Here is a 23,925-nt window from a genome sequence, read left to right as displayed (position 1 = left end):
GAGCCATAATGTGTGAATTGTACAAAAAACATTTTTATAGTCTATGGCCAAAATCTTTTCTTTAGCTTCTCTTTTTTAGCCAACCGGAGGGAAGGATAGGACCACTCACCGTAGATCAACCATTTCTGACACAAAACCACTTGTAAGTTACTTTAAATTAGTATATAAATATAGTATTTAGGATTTATCATATTAATTTTTTTTAAATTTCATTAAAATTGAATTTAATAAACTCCTTCATATTCTAATAGCAATAATGTAACAGTTTTAGAGTAAAGTATCAGCTATTTTTAAAATAAATAAACTAATATGCTAAAAGTGAGATAATGTATAAAAAAATGTTCTTAATGTTTGGGAACATACACAAAACCAGGCCTGGACTGGGAATAAAAATTGGCTCTGGGGAAACAGACCAATACTGACCAATTTTGGGCTAATAATAAAATATTAATAAGTTGTCGGCCCAAATTTATTCAAGCAGCTCTAAATTTTTGCCAGGCCCCGGCGGGGATTGTAGCCGGACTGCCCCTGCACACAACATAATATGCACACATGTGTAGATTATTAATCAAAAAATATTTCATATGCTTCAAACATTTTAATACAGACTATTTTCCCACAAAATTTCAATTGATGATTTGAGAAATCAATCACCAGTATTAGAAAAAGGATAATACAATTCATAGATAATGGATTATGGGTTTCTTTAAATTAAAGGAACAACAGTTTCTAAGAAATTTTGAAATAATAAAATTAAACCAGGTATGAATTCAATAAAAGTAAAATTAACTTTTTTCAACTTATACCGATTCATATATTATAATTTTAAGTTACAATAAATAATATTACCTAATAAACATAATAATAATAATAATAATAATAATTATAATTATAATAATAATATAATAATCATAATGATAATAATTAAATTAAAACCCACTGATGCGAGAAAATGACAAAGTCAATAATAAACACAACTCTAAACATCTATACAACAACAAGTCATCTATAATGGCAGAAATGGGCCTACCTATACTTTTGAGAAACAAAAAAAATTCAACATTATAATGATTAGTAAAATTTGGTACAAATAATTAATTTTTTAATCTTCTGTGAAAATCTTATTTGATAAGTTTTGTGTTAATCAGATTACTAAGAACATAATAATAAAAATCTGGATCATACATTACTGGTAACAAAAAAAAAAAAAAAAATACAAATACAAATAAAAATCATGGACGGCAAATCTGCGAATGTGAATAGTCGTACAATATTTTGTAGTTTTTAATAATAGATAACCTTATTAATTATAAATGGACAAAAATAATAATACCAAAATTAAGAGTTAACAACTACATTGATATTTTTCACAGGTAAGTAAACTATGTATAATTGGACGAATACAATTTGAGAGATTGTTTAAACCAATAGATAGTACTATAGTAGCAAGTTATTCAACAAGAGAAACAATGAAGAATATCATATTATCCATGTAATCTAGTGCTCGTCCATAGCTATTAAATAATATTATGTAGTGGTAGTCTATGAAAAAAAACCTCCTAATATACAATTAATTATGACCTTATATTTAATTACAGGAATTATTTTCATATTATGCTGTTTACAAAATATATTAAAAAACAAATGTAAAATTAAAGTGCAATACACTATATTATTTTATAAATCATACAATTAAAACATAAATCATAAATATAATGTATAAAAAAAACGTATATAAAATTAATATAATGACCTACTGAAAGTAAGTACATAACATGTTAGAGGATGGGGTTTGATGAAAAACAAATGGCACAAGATAGAAGGGGAGGAGGAATACAATTTAATAATCTGTTATCTATTTAATCATTTTTACTTTTAATACATTAATTAAATAAAATGGGAGTACACACAACCGTACATTTACTAGAGTAGTTAGTTAATAATAATAATTAATACATATAATATGCAAAATACTTTGGAATATTAACATTGTTAATCCTATTGAGAAAAAAATGTTTTTGTTAATTTTGGAACACATACACAGCATAATATCTAATCTATAATACTAAAAATTGTTAAAAAAAAAAAAAAAAGCACTGAATCTAAAAACTGCATTGTAGTTGAGGGTTATGATAATTGTGAACTTAGACAAATTTTGTTCGCTCTTTACTTGTTGGAAAATATTATTTATTATAACTGTTCAGGAGTTGTTCTGAAACATAAAACATTATATTATTATAAATTATAGGTTTTGTTTTTTTATTTTATCAGTAGAAATATAGTATAATATAGCACCTAACCTAACATTTTTATTTAATATTTTAATGGATAAGAATATGTATTAATTAAAAGTGTACACGCCTAATTAAAATGTACATGGTAGAATACATACAGTGTAACAAAGATACTTAAAAGGATTTGTTAGCCTTCCTTTCTCTTGGTTAAAAAGTTAGTAAGAGTATACATTAGTTTATAATTTTATGTTTAATAGCATTAACATGTTAAACTCAAAACACTTTTTCTATGAGAAAAATAAGTAAGGTATCTATGACAATAAAAATGCAAAGTTTATACTATTATCATCAGCGGGGGGTTAAAATTAATTAATGAAAAAACTATGTAATTTAATTGTTTTATTTTTTGTAAAAGTTGAATGTTATAAAACTAATGTTGTGAGAAATAATCTTCCAAAACTAAATGTATTGTTATGCTCTAAAAGAGCAATAACTGCCAAATATTTTGGTATCGTTTGGTTTTGAAGAAGTTTTTTTTTTTTTTATTATTAGGGTTAAGGCTTCGACTACTAGGTCATTAGCCTGTGGTACCTAGGTGGGTGATGGCGGCACTTGTTCTCCGGACACCATGACTTGCCCGAAGAAAAATGCCGCCCGCGACCGAGGTATCGAACTCGGGTCGGCTGCGTCTCAGCTGACGCCTTAGTCCGCTTGGCCACTCCGTCCCTCATTTAATGAAGTTTATTATATAGAAAAAGTATTGCAATAAAGTCCACTAATTTTGACTCAAGCCAATATATTGATGTACATTATTTTATTTCGAGTTTTTTCTAGGTATTTTTGTATTGTGTTTTTCAAATCCGTAGTTGACTTATAATTTCCCATTTTTATTAATAAATATTTAGTGGACATTACTATAGATTACTGTAATTACCAACTTTGAGCTATTACTATATTTTATTCTTGTTCTTTTGTCAAATAAAAGGCATGGTTATTATAATATACTATATAAGTACAATTTTATAAAGATTTGTATACGGGCATATACATATAAAAATAATAATAATGTAATCCAATATTATTTTATTTCTAAAATTACTCTTTTCATTCCTTAAGAGCCTCCATTTTGATTACATTTTTAGAGAAAGTTAGATTATGTTAGAACATGGAAAATATATGTATGTTAAATAAATAATAATATACATATATTTAAATTTACCAGAGTGATTGATGATAGAATTGTTTTTTTAAAATTCTAAAGACTGATCTGCACTGCCTTCTACTTCTGAATCTCCATCCTCATCATCCATATCCGTATCACTGTCTAATATACCATTGTCCACCGATTTATCTTTTTGGTTATCTTCTTTTCCATACCATAAGGCTGCTGTAAGGCGTGTTAATTCATGTTCAGAATATTTATTGTATTAAATTGTTTAGATAGAATGTATATTGTATAAGTTATAATAGAACACTTACAGCAATTCGGTTTTCCTCGAACACGCGAGTTTGGCACTTCTACGCCATGTTTGTCTACACACCAGCACATACCTACTGAAGAATGACATTGAGTGTGCTCATAGTATCCTTCAGCATCACAAGCTGGGACATAAACACCTAAAAATATAAATTTACACATGTATAATAATATATATTAATATGTAACAAAATGTTTGGTTTCTAATTAATTGTGTTTTCAAACATAAATGTATAGTAAAAATATCATAAAATTGATTATAGTGTTAGTACTAGTATTTCAGTGTTGAATATAATACCTAAATATATATTTGACATATAAAATTGTTAATACCTAGAGCATTTGGTGATATTCTTCTTTTAATAGCTGTGCATGGACGATCGGTTTTGTCAAAACATCGACACCATTCATAAGGGCTTACAAAAATGTCACTAAAAGATAAATATATTAAATTAAATAAATTTTTCAGAACATATATTTTATATGAAATTCATACCCATCAGTATCACAAGTGTCTAAGAAAGGTTTAATGCACATTTCATTTTTATCATGTTCTAAGTCATAAAGTTCTTGCAATGACAATTTCCCATCTGAATCCAAATCCAGATGTTGGTACATCCAGCGAACTTCCCACTTGCATCCATTAATGAATTTTACAGCTACAAAACATTTCAAAGTAAAATACAAAGTACTTAATAAAATCAAAATTAATTTAACTACCTTTTCCCTTATTCTTTGTACGTCTACGTTTAGCATCAGCCATGATCACTGAAAACCAATCCAATAGTCGGTCACCCATAGATTGCAATGCAGAAGGAGGGCAGTCTTTATTCCAAGAAGGATGAGATACTTGGTTGGTTGCAATAACTTCATTATCCATTTTTTCATGGCGTTTGTCTTTGACTGGTTCGAAAATAGAGTACTATAAGTAAAATCAATAAATATAATGAGAAAAAATTAGTGGACAAAAATGATTAATTTACAAACCTTGGATACTTGATTGTTGTTTTTTATATATTTGATATATTTATAATGTTTGTTTTCATACTTGAAATCTTCTGGTGCAAAAATGTACTTTTCTTCATATTTGGATACTGGAGAAACAGTACTCTGTTTCAATTTCTCACTTTCTAGTGTAGCTTTATATTTGTTCATAAAGTTTGTCATGCGTTCGGCTTGTTTTTGTTTCTTACGTTCAACATCCTCTTGTTCTGTTAAAAAATAAAGTTTCCAAATAATAATAATAAAAGTAAATGAATTTATAAGTACATATTATGCAATGCATACCTTTACAAGGACAAAATCCTTTACAGTTTACTTTTATGTTTGTGGTATGAAGACAGTTATGATAATCTAGACGACACAATGAACTATATGTACGATTATCAGAACCGCATAGGAATGTAGGCTTCATTACAGGACACGGGTTACATCTACTGGAAGTTTAAATTTAATTAATAATAATAAAATAATAATAGTGCTTATTAAAATTTAAGATTTTTTGATTCAAAAGTATCATTGATTTTATTATCAAACATTTTAGCATATTCCAAAAACCTAATTGGATGGAATAAGAAATTTATAATAGTAACTGATAAAAATATATTGTTGTATATATATAGTAAATATGAATTATTATCAAAATTTAACTATTTAAGTCACCAAATAGTCAACTAATTATATTGATAGTTGATGCATGTTTCGGAAACATGTACATAGGTTTTTCGTTCTAAATATAAAAAAAAATTGTTCTAGTGTAATAAAATGATTTATAGCAGTGATAAATGTTTAAAGATTATTATGTTATATAAGTTTATCTTAAAATTCCCTCTAAATATGCTTTACAGTTGTTAACAATGAATATAACTTAAAGTTTTAAATAACTGACAATGACATTATTTTGTCCCTATATACTAATAATTAATTACACAGATTTTAAACAAGCGTTTTATAATTAATAAGCACCAGGTATAACAATAGTAAACATTTAATTTCTAAATCATATTATACAAAAAATACCCATAGGCGCAAATAATGTTTGAGATTTGAGGGGACTAAAGATCTGGATGTAGTAATTAATATTTTTTCATATTTTCTAATGTGTAAAATCATGAGGTTTTTTTTGGTGGGGGGGAGGAATATAGCGATCAGTGTGGTGGCTTAGCCCTCCGCCAACCCACCACTGTTTGTGCCTATCCAAATTCTTAAATCTAAAGTGATTATATATATATTGAAATTGTTTTATTTAAAAAATACGAAAAATTGAAATTAATGAAAATTTTTTAATATCTGATAATTTATTTCCTAAGCAGTAAGCATTCAATCGCTGAAAATAATAAGACCCTGCATCGTCGATCAATGTTTCAATTCTATAAATTTTCTTTTCAATTAAAAATGAAAAACAAAACAATTTGTACAATAATATAGTAGATACAATACGTAATTATGATGATTATGACTGTAGATTCTATGAGGTGCATGAAGAGAAAAGTAACCCATTGGTAACACATTATTTAATTATTTATTTATTAGTTCAATATAACACGATTCCAGATGCGTTTTGGCGGACGAGGAGGATTGTCAGAAATAGGAAAATGAGACGGAGGCCATATTATTTTTATTGAAAGGTTAGTTTTGGAGATTGCTTTAGAATTAAAAAGCTTGTAAAGAAGTTTGGCAAGGTCATTATTACAACAGTCATAATTTGTAGAACTTTGTAATTTTATGTTAGTGAAGGATTACGGGCACCAGTAATACAACGGAGCGATATGTTAGATGGTTAAGCAGGGCCCCACATTTGTATAGGTACTATAATAAGACCAAACTATTCTGATCACGGCAGAAGTAATTCTGTAGGTACAAGATTACAAAATTAACTCTTCTCCATGTATACACTTAAGTTATCCGTAATTCAGAAACATATACAATTTTTACCCTGGTAAAATGAACCCATATATTTTTTTCACTATATTTTCATTATTTACCACATATTATTTAAACATTATTGTCAAATAAAAATAAGTTAAAGTATCTAATTGTTTTGCAATAATATTAGGTATACCTATGTACATTTTTCTTTTGACAGAAAAAAATCTCATACTACAATTTTGATCTCTTTGAGCATTAGTTAAAACGATAACAATTTTTACCTAGCATTTATTCCTCCGATAAATATTCTGTACCTGTTTTCCTTCTTTAAATCTGGGCTCCTATTCAACATTTTTAGTGAAACAACTAACAAAGGCATTTAAAACGACGTGTATACGGTAGGGATAAAAGTTTATTTCCGGAAATAAGAACATTATTTTCCACAAGTATTCAACCATATATATAATAAATATATATTTTACTTATTATTCCAACACGAATCAGTCATAAATTAATTTCTCGGTTCGTAATAAAATATACCTACACGTTAATACTTAATAAAAATCATCAATTTACGCCCAATTTACAGATTAACCAGATTCAATGTTAAAAATGTAAAAAACTGAATAAACTATACCTATAGGTAACATTTGTACATTTGTACATCTACGATCTACAGCATAGGTGTATTGATTATTATTATACATCAATATTGACTTATACACATACTAAAATAGATAACAAAAACCGGGGTTCGATATTATCAAACCAATCTAGAGAGTTTACTGAGTAGAGAGAATGTTACTCGATGTTATTACTTATACATTTACTTGTAAAATATCAGTTATCACCAATGATAATTATTAATTACTATTATAAGTACAACGTATAGTAATAGTGAGCTGGTTAGGTTGGGTATTAATTTTAGATTCAATTAATAACAGTGATTTGTAGGTATGCATTACTGTCTAGTAGCTAGTATAATAACAAAATGTAAAAAATAAATAATATTTTTTTCTGAAATAAACATATAATTTCACACATATGTAGAATTGCAATAATCATTTTATAAATTAAATATTTTATTGAGATAGAAACTTCCAATTTCTGTCATCATAACTTTTATACGAGAAAGCCAAGAAATTTTTCAATGTGGGGTATGTCCAATATAAAATGATCGGCCCACGAGAGATAATTACGATGTATTTTGTAAGGTGGACGCAATGTAGTAGTTTAGTAGGTATATAATATACAGGTTACTATATATGGTTATTCGTTAAATTATGCGTAATATATTTGACTATTTTTGCATGCAGAAAAATATGTGTAGTACAGAGATGATGATTAAATTAAGAAATACTTTGCTTGAACCTCTAAAGTCTAAAGAAATTTTAATTAAACTTATTTTTCGAGTGGGTAGTCTTTATGTTTTATACAACTTACATAATATTATTAAAAAACCACCTGGGCACAAAATATTTTTAACTTTGTCTATTGTCATATAAACAAAGTTGAAATCACATACAATTAAATATCACTATATCGATAGAATTTAAATAGATTATGTCAAAAATGTTATTAAAAAAACTATTGATTATAAAATATTATTTTTATTTTTTAGTAGGTTGTGGTGTATTTTATACATCGTCCAAAATTACAATTTTTTTTATTAACAGTTGACTATTTTTGTATATTTTTTAAGGTACGAAGTAAAATATACATATCATCTACGAAATTAAAAGAAAACACACTGAAATGTAATAAAAAAAAAAAATAAATGGTCTGGGGGGGAGGAGGGCGATATATCACTCAGATCACCTCATAAATACGCCAATGCATCATTTGGTCCTCATTTGAGCTACAACTTGGTATTTTAATTTCATTAGCATTTATTTTTTGGATCCAAAAATAATAAATTATATTTTAATTTAATATCATAACACAATTTTAAAAACCAGCATAAAATCCAGGCGCATTTTATATAAACAAATTTGGACAGTTTATACAAATATGGCCAAAAAATGTGTTTAAACGAAGAGAAATATTTTATCAATTATTATTATTTAGTTGCATGAAAATATTTCATTGTATTCAGTATATCTATATAATTAATGAATTTGGTACAAAAACCAATTTTTACTTGTTTGTTGATAATGAACTGCTAATGCCACTATCATAAAATATATCATCATCATCTTCCTCATCTTCTTCGATATCATCACCATCGTCTTCATCATCCTCGTCTTCAGCTAAAGCCTCTTCAAGTGCTTTCTTTCGTGCAGCTTCTTCAGCCATAAATTTCTCTCGGCTTATGATCACATCGCCATTCTTGTGAATCTCTTTTTTGCTCACACAAACCGCTGTATACGCATCTTCAAGTAGACAGAGTTCTTTTTTTTTGCAACGCAGAGGTGTGCAAAGGTCACCTAAATTAAAAAATTGAGTTTGGTTAGTAGAATATATTATAAACAGCCTGATAAAAACGATATAATCTAGGTATACTTCTTATACAAACTTAATAACAAAAGTTTTTACAGGTTCGGGAATAAAACTGTATACATTATTTTTTGAATCTATACTTTCGAAAGCAGATTGTTGGCAATTTTCTACAGTTATTATCAGAGAAAATAAAAATCGTGAATTTATTATGCAAAATGTACATATCAAAAAGCACTTTTCTTGCTACCATAACATTATATTACTTAATCTCGACGACAATTTCTAAATTGAAATTTTTCTGGATTCAAGCCAATCCAATATAATCCCATAGCAGTATATATATATATATCAGTAGATAATTTCAATAAGAACTATAAAATAGAGCAGCATGTCTATTAAATAAATATATTTTATAATGCTTAGAAATACAGTAATGACTCATCATTGCATTTTGTCACTGATTAATTATAAATAAGTAGATAATACAATGATAAGAAATCAAAATTACAAACATTTTTAAAATTTAAGTAAATAATGTATGCAATTAAAGCATTTCATACAATAAATGCAAATAACACTAATTGTTATAACTGAGATAAAGTATTACAAAGCTAAAATACGAGACCAACTCTATCATAACATTATTGGTCAACCGCAAAAAGTTAAAATTTGAGTTATAGTTATAGTTATCCACTATAACAACTATAGCAGAGAACTGTTATTAAATATTTATAACTCATAAGTAATATAAATAATAATAATAACATAATTAGATATTATTATTAAATTCTTATAACTTATAAATAATATAAATAATAATAATAACACAATTAGATATTATTATTGAATAATACTTAGTGAAAAATTGTATAAATTTAAAAACAAAGAAGACAATCACGTTGGTTTTTGAAACAGAAATTTTGTATAAATCTTTATTTAACAAAAGTATTGTATTCCACAAAAATAATAACTATATTCGAATAAAAATAAACGAACTTTGATACATTTCTATGAAAATCAACTATATAAAATAGCGGAGGAATTTACATCTCCAGATTAAATTAAAGAAACCAATGTATATTTTCAAGTATATTTTTATATTCCCGTGGTCTGAAACACTTGTGTAGCCCGTGTTTTCTTATAACATGTAATAGGTACTATAACACAAACTTGGTCGATACCCCATAACTGAAGTATAAGCATTTTCAGTACCTACCTACGCTTAGCTTCTTAACCTGTCAAATATGGAAGACATATTAGAACCGCACCCATTTTTATATAAATAATAATGTTTCAAAAAAAGTATGAAGTATCTATACTGCGTACCGATAATGCGCCACACCCTATAAGGCATACACACAAATTCGACACCTGAGAAGACTTTTAAGTTATGAAGAACTACAAGGCTATAACGATTTCAATCTTATGAAATGGTCTACCAGTTTTAATTCCATCGTGGAGAAGGCATACATACCCCATTTCGTTTACAGTCGTAAAGATCTTTTATTATACTCTGGAGATTATATTTTTGGAACAAATGTAATACTTCTCCTGTCACAATACTATTAAAATGCAAATTCGAAAACGCTTGAATAACCTATATTGTATATAATATGTAATGTTATAATAATATGCAAGACGCCAAGACTAAATCCTTTAAAGGCACAAAGTAAATGAAACATCCAACTTTTAAGAAATGAAACTAATAAACTAATTAATTAAGATTGACACTTACTGTTTGGATCATGAATCCATCTCTTTTTTTCTCCAAACTTGCCGATATCATTCGCAGGCTTTGGATTTTCCTGTAAACATTTAATTATAATTATTTATTTACTGATCCGTTTTTAAAATATTTGTAAAAAAAAAACTATTTTTAATAATATCTGCGGTAAGTATCATATTTAAGGTTCTCATATTTTATTAAATGTTTAACCAGTCCACTTCTTCGTTTAACTAGTTTTCTTTATCGGTTAAAATAAACATTTTCTCTTTTCATCATTGCTCATTTTTTATTCAGATGATCGTAAAATAAGCAATTTGTTTCTAAAAGAAATGTCTGTATGTCAGTCAATGTGAAGTATGAGGATTTACACGTATAGTGCTTGTTAACACTTGTCTTTGTCTTTTATTATTTCACAGACTTACAATTATTTTAAAATATTTAAAACTATAATTGTTAATTATAAAAACTAAAAACTACAAAAAAAAATTAATTTTATTAATTATCAAAAATCATTAACTATAATTTATAATTAACGTCAGATTTAACTTTGATATTTATACAAATTTTAAATTTTAAATGGATTCAAAATTATTTTATTAAATATTACTTTAAATTTATAACTTTAAAACGATTTTAATATAATTAAAAAACTATGAACGATTAGTTATGATAAAACTATTACTATTATTTATATAATTACATAAAAATATAATAACATAATTAATTTAAAAAACAATAGAGGTGTACTGCAATAACTAAATTTTATTTTAAAAATTATTAAAAAAATATTCAATTGTATTCATTACCAGAAATTTGCATAATATACATTTTTAAAATCGTATGCACACTTTATAGTAGAAATATAGAAACAGATCTTTTGATTTTGAAATTACACTGCAGTACCAACATAAACGAATATTTATTCAGTATTTTGGAATAAAATAAAAACGGCTTTTTCCCTTAAAATCTTGTCCATGTAATTAGTTTCTGGTATACATAATATATTATGTTTATGTATATGTATATAATATATATATATATATATATATGTTTCAGCAATATAATATAGGTAAGTAATTATTTCTAAATATTAATAATCTAAAAATTTAAATAGTTAAACGTAAAATTATTTTTATAGCATTTTATTGAGATTTAATTTATGAATTGTATAATATCTTATATTATTTAGTGATCTTTGGTTATAAATTATAAAGTTCGGTAGGTAAGTCAGCTTACTTTTCTTATAAGTAAGCACGACAATGTTTATTATATTTATGATTTAATTAATTCAGGTTAGTTATTAAAATATGAATTAAATTAGAAGAATCTATCAATATAATCGTGTTTTAAATAATAATTATTAAACAAATGTTTGTATACTATTATAAAGTGATTGATTATATGCATGTTATTATACATATAAAATATACCTATTTATTTTTTACAAATAGTATTTTTATGTGTTCTATAATTTTTCACACCATCATATGAATATTGTAAGTAAAGTTTTAAATTCCAGTAAGTATTATAAATTAAAAACATAGAGACAATAATAATATATATTATTATATCTCACAAAACAATAGCAATATTCAAATTTCGTTTACAATTCTAATGCAATTTAAACGGATGATATGGATTTATGACCCTTTTACATTTGATATATAATCGCCTAGTCTATTGTAATTGTGCTTAAATATCGTTATGTTTAAACAAAACCATTTTATACACATATCGTTACTAAATTATAAATGTATAAATCGATTATAATATTATGTGAAGATTAAAAATGCAAATGAAAACTCAAACAAAACCTCATCACGGATAAACATCCATGAACGTTTCGAGGAGAAGACACGCATTGTTATATAGTTTAAGGTTTAAACCTTAGAGTATAATAGTAGGTATATGTATGAGTAATCCAAAACTATATGACATACCTATCCATATTAATGCTAATGCTATATCCTATATGGTATACCTATTATAGTTACTACTTACTGCTACTAAACCTACCCACTCGTGTGTGCACACGATTACACGAATATAATTTAATTTGAATGTCGCTTACTCGCTTATCCACACGTATTACACATTGCGCAAACGTACCTATATACAACGAGCGCGGTTAACGTTTATAATAACGTTACATTACATCCGACGCTTTTGAAATAAATTTATAAAGCCCGACCATAGGTAGATATACATATATATTATAATACTCTACGACTGTGCGGTACGCAGCGCGCGCGCATATATACTATCCCAGCCGAGTACTGACGCCATAAATATTCTAAATCACATAGGCGAAAATCCTATTTTCAATATCACGGTGATTTGTCGTAATCGCAAATAGCGTCGACCGACCGCGCGTGCTCGTTTGATGGCGAAGCGAGAAAGACTGTATTTACACATTTATAATAAGCGCGCGCGCACACACACACCCATATTATAATATACAATATAAACAAATCGAGGAAAACGCGCATCAAATGTGACGTTTAATTTTGCGCATACATTATAATAACGTACACACGCCGCCGCCACTGCACTCGTGGGAAGCCAAACGATAGTTTTTAATATTTTATTTTTTTCACACATTTTACGCATTCTATTTTATCGCAGCGTGCAGTAATAATAATGATATTTCATAAATGATTAAACCACCCACCGTCATCGCGTAGTCGAGAGAATTTTTTTTTCGCGTGCCACATTATAATAATAACGCGACACTCGACGGCGGCTACCTAATACACTAAACATTATATTTTTAAGTAAGACAGTAGGTATATATGTGTATAATATCACTCTCTCTCACACACACACGCACACGCACACACGCACGAGATATAAATTACTGGAATTATAATTATATTATACCAGCAGAAAGAGCATATCGCTGTTATACTGACCGAGGGGGTAAATCGTGCAAAAGTAAAAGCTAAGGATGTTGATGATGGAAATGCTGTGCATAGTGTGTATACGCGTGTGCGTGTGTGTTGTGAACGCGTAAATGGGTAAAGCCGCGTATAAAGAGTACAAGCTGCCGAGAGAACGATGGGGTTGAGGATGATGTGGTGGGGTTGGATGGCTGACGGTGTGGAGGAGCTCGTGGTGGTGTCCCACACCTCCCCCGTGCCGAGGGACGCAGAGGCGGCAATCCATGTCAGCGGTGTATTGATTTTTATACTACCACTACTACTACTACCTACCACTATACTACCACCACCGCCACCACTACTACCCTACCACCGCACCCACTACTACGGCGACGACGACGACTACGACGACGACGTCGCCGCCGGCTGCTCTTCCGCGCGTTGCTCGTCGGCCGCCGCTGTTTCATATTGCGCCAACGCCGCCGCCGCGCTACGTGTCCGTCCAATATTAGCCTCTAAAAACAGAATTTCAACCCTCAACCCCGACGACCCCACGCTGCACCCGAACGGATTTTACGCACCCACACCTGGCGATTACCCCATTTACCATTATCGGTCGACATCCATTATTGATGAACCATCGTTCACCGCATATAGTTGGGGATCGATGCACGACGACCACGCGAGAAAAATATGATTTTTTTCCACCCTCGCACAACACAATGTTATTATAAATTATAATGTATACCACACAAAAGTGTGGGATCGGTTGCGGGGGGGGGGGGGGTGTGCGAGGGGTTGAGAGTTATGTTCGCTAACGTCAATATAGCCCAAAATACCTATGTATAAATATTATATATGTATATACTGTGTATACTCGTCTCCAGCACGACCCTGTATAATATTATGTGTGAGCGCGCACAACACAGTGTGTAACACTTCATATCGGAGACGCAAACAATTACACCCCGTCGAGCGTTATTGTATACTCGGAATGAATCGAATTTACATAATTAGATAAGCCGCGAGAAATCGCCGTCTCTCCGAAGATACACACCCACACACACATATTTTTATACAATGCGTTTGTGAATTTAATGCACGACCGACAAAATTTGAACGAACTGAAGTCTGAACTTATATACATAACTGTCATATAATATGTACATGAATATTTCTCAAAAGTCATACAGTAGGTATCTTATAATAAAGCGCTTTCACATTGACGTCTTGAAAAATATATTCTTTGTATGCTCGAACGAGTCGAATAATATTATTATCTTATAACTTATTACGGATTACCTACAATACCGCATACGAAACAGCTATTTCCGTGTGCATAATATATGACAACAATTATCTAATAATCATACATATTAAGTTTTACACAATAATATATTCATCTTATTACTTTTAAATCCTCAAGGACTCAAACAACTTCGACCAGGAAAATATTGTTTATGATCCCTATAATAATTTTAAAATAACCCGTACACAAAATTATGTATAGTACAAAATGCTTTGAAAACTTCAATAAAATATAAAGAAATCGATATTAATAAAATGAAGAATCATATTTCATCACAGTTCACAGATCACAATAAACTATTCATAAATAATATAAAATATCGTAAGATTAAACATGAGGCAATGCTAAAAAAAAATCAATACAATTATTAAATTATTAAAAATACAACAAATTCATAAACTTTACGTAATATGCATTTGCATATTTTTCAATAATTGAGTTATTTCGGTAAAATGTTATTTATATTATACAAGAAAATTTATTCAATTTCAATGATGATATACTATAAACATTTTACGAAGTATGTACTGATATATTGAGTAACATTAAATTACATAGGATTAAAATATTTTAATTGTGGTACTTGATATAGCTTAATATTAAACACTTTAAATTTTTTTTCCTTTAATTGCAATAGTTTATTATGTATATTTGAATATAGGTGTAGTACCTATAGTATTATCAATCCGAACAACTATAATACCCTTTCGAAATTAAAATCAAGAAGCGCATAATATACATTGATGCACTTGATAACCAACTTCACCGAGACGGATAATAATGTAATTAAATTATATTTGATCAAACGTACTTTATAAAATGAGTAATGACTGTGATATAGTTAATTGCATTTTTCCTCTCGACTAGTTCTAACAATAGGCACGACCATCGTACAATACAATTTATAAACTGCATAAAATACTATAACTAAGTTAATTTGCATATTAATTTTCTATAGTATGTCATGAAATATAATAAAAAAATTAAGTATATAATATCTTTATTTACCAATTCTATTAAATTTAACTAATTAGATAAAGCTATTATAGAATGAAGTAGTATTTTAAATTAACTACCATTTAAATATAATACAATTCCATTTATGATACAATGATTCGCCTTTCATTTAATGTAATTTAATTATATTTTAATAGAAATTAGAAAATAGAAACCAGTAATCGGGTTTAGAATAAACAAAAATAAATATTTTTTAATTATTCTTATTATGACTTTATATAACTATAGTACCTAAATAATATTTAAATTGTACATGCCAAATGCCAATATACACTGCAGGTAAGTAGTAATAAATTGTTTAAACTACATTTAATATATTTTCTAATGCATACATTTTTTGTTATTTATTATTTTCATATTTTATATTACAAGTTACAACAATATAATAATTATTATGTATGTATGTGAAATGTCTTCAGATCAAACATTGTTTCGAGTACAAATAACAAATATAGCTGTAACACGAACTAAATAACGACGCACGAAATTAATTTTGGTGAAATTGGTTTGTTATGGGTTCTAACAAGAATGAGGATGATTTTTCTTAAAACTAATCTTCATAAAGTTCCAAATTTGTTATTCTAATAATCCTTGAAAATGTAATACAAACCGATACAACCATGTATTTTCAATTAATAATAATTTGCATCCCAAATTAAAGTGAGTTATATAAAACTAAATTGTTAAATATACATAGGTACCTACGATAAATCAACGATAAATTAATCGATACAGAATTATAATGAAATTTATTAATATATTAAAACTTTAAAATAAAATATTAATACATAGAATAAAATTATTGTATTTTATAAAATTAAACTTTATAACTCAAAATCAAAGGGAATATAAAATCAATAGGCGTGCCGAGGTTGCAGGAAGAATTGGTAATCCTTCTTTGCCATGAATGGATTGGGGAATTAACATATTTTTTTATCAATCGTTTATATTCATTTTATAGAATAAAATGGGTATACATAACATTTTTGTGATTGACCTTAATTTTAATTCAGTTGTGCATATTTTACAGCTGATCAAATCATTTTTATTTTGTATATGAAATGTTGTAATATTATAATAATAATATTACTATATGGTAGTAAGGATTTACTAATCAGTTTTCGTGTAGGTACATAATATAGTAATATGTAATGGGTAATTAATTTTAAATAGTTATATTTTATTTATAACCTAAATTAGCTTAGTTTACAATTTTAATTATAATAATTTCATTCCTTGTTCAAAATCGTTTTAAATACCCAATTAAAAATAATTATAACTTTCATTTATAATTACATAATTACTATAATCAACTTTCAGTAAAAAAAAGATTGAAAACTTGGTTACGGTAGACAATTTTAGGAAAAAGTTAGTTTATTCATATTATAGATAGGTACTTAGTAGTTAGTTCATTTTATTATATTAGGCCACTAGGGGGCAAGGACAATCCATCTGAATGTCAACACACATTATTTCTGAAATCATTTTTTTCTTGTAATTTTTTATGTAAATTTTTCATTGTAAAACAAAAAGTAGGTATTATTATAAATTATAAGAAGAATTATATTTTTACAATTTTTATCGTTAACATTTTTTAAGTTTTTACTTTTCTAAATCACAACATATAATTTTAATTTTATATTTAGAAGTATGATATTTTTTCGGGTATTTATAATTTCGATGCACAAAAATCATACTGTAAATGAATAGTTAATTATTTATAGTAATTTTAAGTTTAAAAGTGCAGAATGTATTTGCACAGAGATACCACAAAATGTTGGTCCACTGAATGATGAAGCTTCAGTACTATATCTGCGTATTACCACTGAAAAACCATTTTTTTGAGCCTATACACTAAGGTATTACCATGCAGGTTAACCTCCAGGGCCGGCGGCATTGGTGGTATGATGGGTCGTCACCCCCCCCCCCCCCTTGTATTTTTCGTAACTATCAGTCAGCATTTTCTTGATATCAGAGAGCTGTCAGAAATTATATAACTTGTTAAAAACTGTTTTCCTAGATTTTCTTAGGTTATAATTTCAATAGTAAAAACGAGAACGGGTCATCGGCAGTCAGCGGTATTTTGATTTCTTAATCGGTTATTACAGAGAATGACACTGTTAATAGTTTACTATAATATTGTTATAAAAATTAAAAATATAAGTGGATATTTATTATTTAATCAATAACTATTGATTCTACAATAGTGTTTGTATATAAATAAGGGGAATTAGAATTCCTTATTTTTCGACTATACGCACTTGACAATTTAAAAGTTTACTGATTTAGAAATCAAAATACTGCCGATTGCTATACGTATATGAAACCTATAATAACTTTTTTTTTAGTACTGTTGTCCATCGGTATATGCTGTCGCTAATCGCTATCTCAAGCACCTATCTGTGGGCTGTGGGTGGTAGGCCTATATTGTTAATAATACATAGTGGTGTCATTTCAGTTTTTAATAGATGGGGGGGGGGGGGGGGGTAAAAGTTTCAACCAGCCCAAATGGGTAACTTAAAAAACAACCACTGGCAAGCACATATTAATATATTATGTTCCTGACCCATTTTTACACGGTGGTGGTTTACCCTAGGTCTTTCATAAGTGTAACATGCAAATGCCGAAGTTTTATTTTTGATTTTGGTTCCTATAACCCTTAGCATCACTGCATATTTCGATATAAGAAGAACTCTAACGAAATTTAGTGTAATTGTAAATGGTGTGAACAAATGTACTTATAGGTAGACACCCACAAAAATACTATCTACTAAAATTATCAAACAATAAGCAAATGAAAGATGTTGAAAATACCACCATCAACAAGTATTTTGATTCTAAAAGTACTATTTTAATAGCCTAAACCGGAAACATCTTGGATATAGCCATATATAGGTAGGTATAGTACGCATCCCAAAAGTCCTGTTTCATTCTGGTATCTTCGTGGCAAATCAATATGTTTATACGTAGGTAGTTTTTTTTACAGTGATAAAGATAAGTATGGACATTATCATTAAACGGCATAAGATTCAAATTTTTTGTTTCAAAAATCAAATATTTTCAATATAGGTAGCTTTTATCTTGATCATGTTTTGAAAACGGCTTAAAAAAAAATTGAGTGAAAATTGATCAAGTAGTTAAAGTTGTTGAATGTTGACTTCGTAAGAATAATAGTTATATGTTAGCAAAACACAAATCACATGATTTAATCGATCTCCCGGATTTTTTATTGAAATCTACTTTGTACCTATTTTGTTTTACATTTAAAAAATGATTTAAACGTCCTCAGCACATGATTACATAATCGACATGGTTAGGTTAGGAGTTGGGTATCCAGTTCGTCAAGAACCATCGTACAATGTATTACATCAAAAGATTATAGAAACTCGAATTTTGGAAACAGATAAAATTGCGTTATCCTCTAGTTATATATTAACATTAATACAATTTTGCAAAGATCAACTAATAATTAAATACTTACAGATTGTCATAAGAAAATCCACGTTCCAATCGGGGTTAATTAAATCATGCGATTCGTGTTCTGCTAACATATAATTAGGTTCTTATTAATTGAACGACGTCAACATTTGCTTCAAACATGGTCAATTTGCACTCAATTTTTTTTTAAACTGTTTTAAAATATTATATGATACAAGTAATGGCTATCTTGAAAATTTAAAAATCTTAACCAGTTTTACTTTTTTAAAAAAATGTAATTTTAGGCCATTAAACTAGAATTTCCATGCTTATTACGGTAAAAAATACTGTATTATATACATTGATTTTGCAAGGCGATACTAAGGGTGATGTGGTACTTTTGTGACATTATACTGTATATTTCTGCACCCAGGCAAAACTGTATGTGGGCATGTGGCCTGTAGTGGTTATAAATTATACATCATACGCTTCACCGCCACGTGAAGGATTAACAAGATATTGGCATTTAATGTTCGAATATTTAAAAAAAATAATTGAATCAGTTTTAATGACCCGATGTCGAATGTTCGAGAGATGTAACTGTGTAACAATAGGCTATTGTTAACCGATTTCGTTTCAAAATATGTTTGCGATATACGATGAATTGAAAATTCAGAGCTTTGCTTGAATACGAGTGACATAATATATGATATAACATAGATTAAGGGAGAGAGAGGGAGTATCGATACAGACTGTAGAAAAAAACAAAAACAGAAAAGTCCATTTAAAGGTAAGTAGGTATTCCGTTTTCCAATGCTCAATAAGAGTGAAATAAAAATAATGTAGAAGACTTATTTCGAAAAATATTCGGGCATTCCGGAAAGTCAAATAGGAAAACTGAAATCTTTACAGAGGAATACACAATATGCCTATAAGTAGGTATATACCAGGAGTTTATTGGCAAGGTCATTGAATGCTTGTGCAATGGACCTGCCATACGCCCGTGTAGATAATAATTTTATAATATATAGTTTACTGTATACCTCATGGCTTTTAATTTATATACATATACATTTACAGACATATACCTAGTATAAAACTGATGTGTACACGGCGCGCGAGGAGACATATATGACAGCGGCGAAGGAACGCAGCAACAATACGTATATAATATTTATGTGGCACAAACAAAAAGGATGACAGGTAAAGACTCTGAAACTGGCAGCTGGCATACACGATATCATAAATGTGGAATAATTAATGTTCAATTTTTCCCATAGGGTTTTTGAACACATTTTTTTTATGTATCGACCTATTAGGTCGAGAAATCTCGGTGCCACTGATAAAAACGTGTCGAACCTCCTTTAGAACTTGGAAGAATAAAGTATATATATATATATTATATAATATATGACGACGACCTTATAATTGTTATATAGGTACACCGTACATACATTGTAATGTATTGAAACGCGCATCACGTTCATCACACACATAGTCAGACGACAAACTGACGCAGACGGTATTTTTTATTTTCTCTCTTTCTCTCTCTCTTTCTCTCTGTGCATTATAACTTATTATATATTTTTTTTAATACATGTTTCGGATAATTTGGATAAAAAATACTGAAAAGCATGTAGGTACTCAAGCGTATTAGGTACTCAGGATTACAAAACGTAATAAAATAAATTATTTTTACTGGGTAGATGAAGACTAAAGTATCAATTTATAAAACAAGTATATCGTATATTATATTATATATATATATTATATATTTATATATAGTTACTTCAAACACTCCATTAGTCATTAGTAGGGCTAGAGTTCATGTTTTAAAAAAACCAAAATATTTAAATATATATTATGTAATAAAAAAGGCTTTATACGTCAACAAAATCCAACAACATTTTGATAAAAGGTAATTCATCGAGTTCTTAGTTGTTTTATTAATCCTTTAAAAATCCAAAGTTTGCAAATATATACATTAAATAATTTTTTTAAATTATCTTTGTTTGATTAGAAACTGATGATGGAAGATCTACCATGACGTTGACATGACCTCTTTTATTTTTTGAAAGTTTTCGTAATAGTATATATAAGTCACTGCACTTATTCCGAATATATTCGGATACATTTATTCAACTTTTCAACGCGACTGAGAGTTTTCAAAAATATGTTTTTTACTTAGCGATTAACATGTTTAGAACCTACTTCAGAAAATGTAGTTCTTATAGTTTCACTTCACCTCTGAGATTAAACGCAATGCGCAAAACATGTCAGGTTTCATGTAAAATACATTAATGGCCACTTCAGATTTCAACATAAGACATAAGATCGTATTTAAGATTTTAAGATGAAACTATATATGAAAATGTATTAGTTTAATTTGAAATTATTACGGAAAATACCTATTTTTGTATATAAAATGAGAGTAAGTTAATTTTCTTAAGAATCTTTTGAAACGGATTTTACACTAATCAAAGTTGCAGGTTAGTTGTACTTTAAAAAAAAAAAAACATTTATTTACTTATAAATCCAAACCCTAGTCATCAGTAATGACTCATTATAAATGTTAGTATCTATACTTAATGAAAATAACATCATTCTAAATTTTTTGAATGTTAATAAATAATAATATAAACATTAAAATGTTTAATAAATGTTATAACTTATAACTTATAATTTTTCAATATTAGACGCACACGATAAATCTATCATACGAATTATCAAACTAAAATATTTAAATATTGTAGCTTTTATAATATAATGTATTATGTTACCTAATAAAATACAAAAATGTCGAGATAATTATTCGTATTTTTATCACGTGTTTAAAAAATGAAAATAATAGTAAAGATTCAAAGTTTTATTCATTACTAAATTTGTAATTATGACATTTTTACACATTAAAATATATTATATAATATATTATACATATCACATAAATAATATATTCTTAAAAAACTAAAGACGTTAACTAGGTTTAAGTGGCTAAACCCCATAAGATCGATATTATAATGGTTTATGATTATTGGTTTACGTTATATTATGTTAACATTAATCTAATTTGTATATTATATTACAATACTAATTTTTTTTTCTTGATCCTAATTTTATTGGCTACTAGGCCATTATTTCTAATTTACATTGTAATTCCATATATTTTACATTAAAGTTAGTTCTTGATATATGTATTTAAGAGTTAACAATATTGTCCACTGTATATTTATTCAAGAAAATCGAAAATTTTAAATATGAATACCGTAATTAAGTATTAACTATAAATATATTATCAGCATTGAGTCGTTTTAGTTTTATAGGTTCGTACTCTTAACTTTATTTGAGATGATTTACAAATTTGCAAACTTTTTGTTAGTCTTAAAAGTTCAAATTACTTTTTACAATTTCAAAAGTATAAACATTTTACAAACAAAAGTTTTAGTTTTATACACACAATTGTCGAAATAATTTATAATTATAACTTAACTTATAATACTGTGACTTGTCTGAAAGTTTTAAAAGAAATTGACTCCTACATATATTTTATTTGAAACCTCATTTTACACCCGACTTTAAGTTAAGTACTAAATATTTTAAAGAACTTGTACAAAATTGTATTGGTTTAAACTTAAAATGCATTTGAATATATTTATTTTATGTATACCATTCACTGCAGTTATTCGAAATGAAATTAATATTCACCATCAGAGTTTCGGATGTAGGTAATTCATATTTCCAAGCCATATCATAATTAAAAATCATAATAATACCTACTATAATAAATTAAAAATGTTTTAAATTTACCTACATTATTTTTGTTTTATTCATTAAATAGGTACTTAACCTTTGTTGGATAATTAATTTAATTACCTAATCATGTTAAAATACCTACTTGAATTACATTTTTCAATATTATAAAGCACAAGTAATTATTGTCAATTTTAGAAGCACGCATAAAATTAGGTATGTGAACAGAAATCAAAAACTATATATTATAATATTTTAATTGAATAATCAATATAGGATATTATATCCACACAATCGCTGAATTAAATAAAACATTAACTGATAGTTTGACTAACTTATATTAAATTTAAGGTAAAATGTATTACATATGACTGAGTTTACACTTATTAATTATTATACTCTGCTTATTCATAAGCAATGCGTATATAGACATTATATTAAATTGTTCAAACATTAAAGATCTAATATACAATAATAATATTCTACATCTACGTAACCTAACTAAGACTATCTACCTACTTTACCTATATACCGGTTTTTTTTATGATCATTATAACAATACAATATTACACCAGTGTGCATATATATATATGAGAACGTATAGATATTTTTGTTCAATGACACGGTGATTTTTTTAACTCTTCTTAGGTACCCCATTTTACTTTTAAACATTATTCAAGATTACTGGCGTAGCTCACCATACCTATGGAACACTAGGATAAAGCGTTGGACAAAAACGCGGAAACGATTAAAAAAAAAACTGTGCTTTGAGCTGATCGTGCAGCGGGATCGTCTGAAAAAGGCGTGTACGT

The 23,925-nt window shown here is 27.8% G+C and overlaps 1 protein-coding gene across 2 annotated transcripts in view; it reads right to left on the bottom strand.

Moving 5' to 3' along the window:
• Positions 1-785: 785 nt before the first annotated feature.
• The window catches only part of LOC132950444 (proteoglycan Cow), a 41,405-nt gene continuing 18,265 nt past the window's right edge, over positions 786-23,925 (bottom strand). Inside the window, exons 2-11 of one of the 2 annotated variants that reach the window (XM_061021911.1) lie at positions 10,754-10,823; positions 8,720-9,005; positions 4,999-5,144; positions 4,699-4,922; positions 4,432-4,633; positions 4,208-4,370; positions 4,045-4,142; positions 3,714-3,851; positions 3,454-3,621; positions 786-2,212 (exon numbers count right to left, since the gene is read on the bottom strand). In XM_061021911.1, coding sequence (XP_060877894.1) covers positions 3,482-3,621; positions 3,714-3,851; positions 4,045-4,142; positions 4,208-4,370; positions 4,432-4,633; positions 4,699-4,922; positions 4,999-5,144; positions 8,720-9,005; positions 10,754-10,823 — 1,467 coding nt within the window. In that variant the 3' untranslated portion in view covers positions 786-2,212; positions 3,454-3,481. Of the gene's footprint in view, positions 2,213-3,453; positions 3,622-3,713; positions 3,852-4,044; positions 4,143-4,207; positions 4,371-4,431; positions 4,634-4,698; positions 4,923-4,998; positions 5,148-8,719; positions 9,006-10,753; positions 10,824-23,925 lie in introns of both variants that reach the window. The other variant, XM_061021909.1, reaches the window with a different exon arrangement.

This window comes from Metopolophium dirhodum, chromosome 8 (assembly GCF_019925205.1).
Source record: "Metopolophium dirhodum isolate CAU chromosome 8, ASM1992520v1, whole genome shotgun sequence".
NCBI lineage: Eukaryota > Metazoa > Arthropoda > Insecta > Hemiptera > Aphididae > Metopolophium > Metopolophium dirhodum.
Note: the sequence above shows the minus strand (reverse complement) of the source record. Positions and strands in the feature narration are given on the sequence as shown.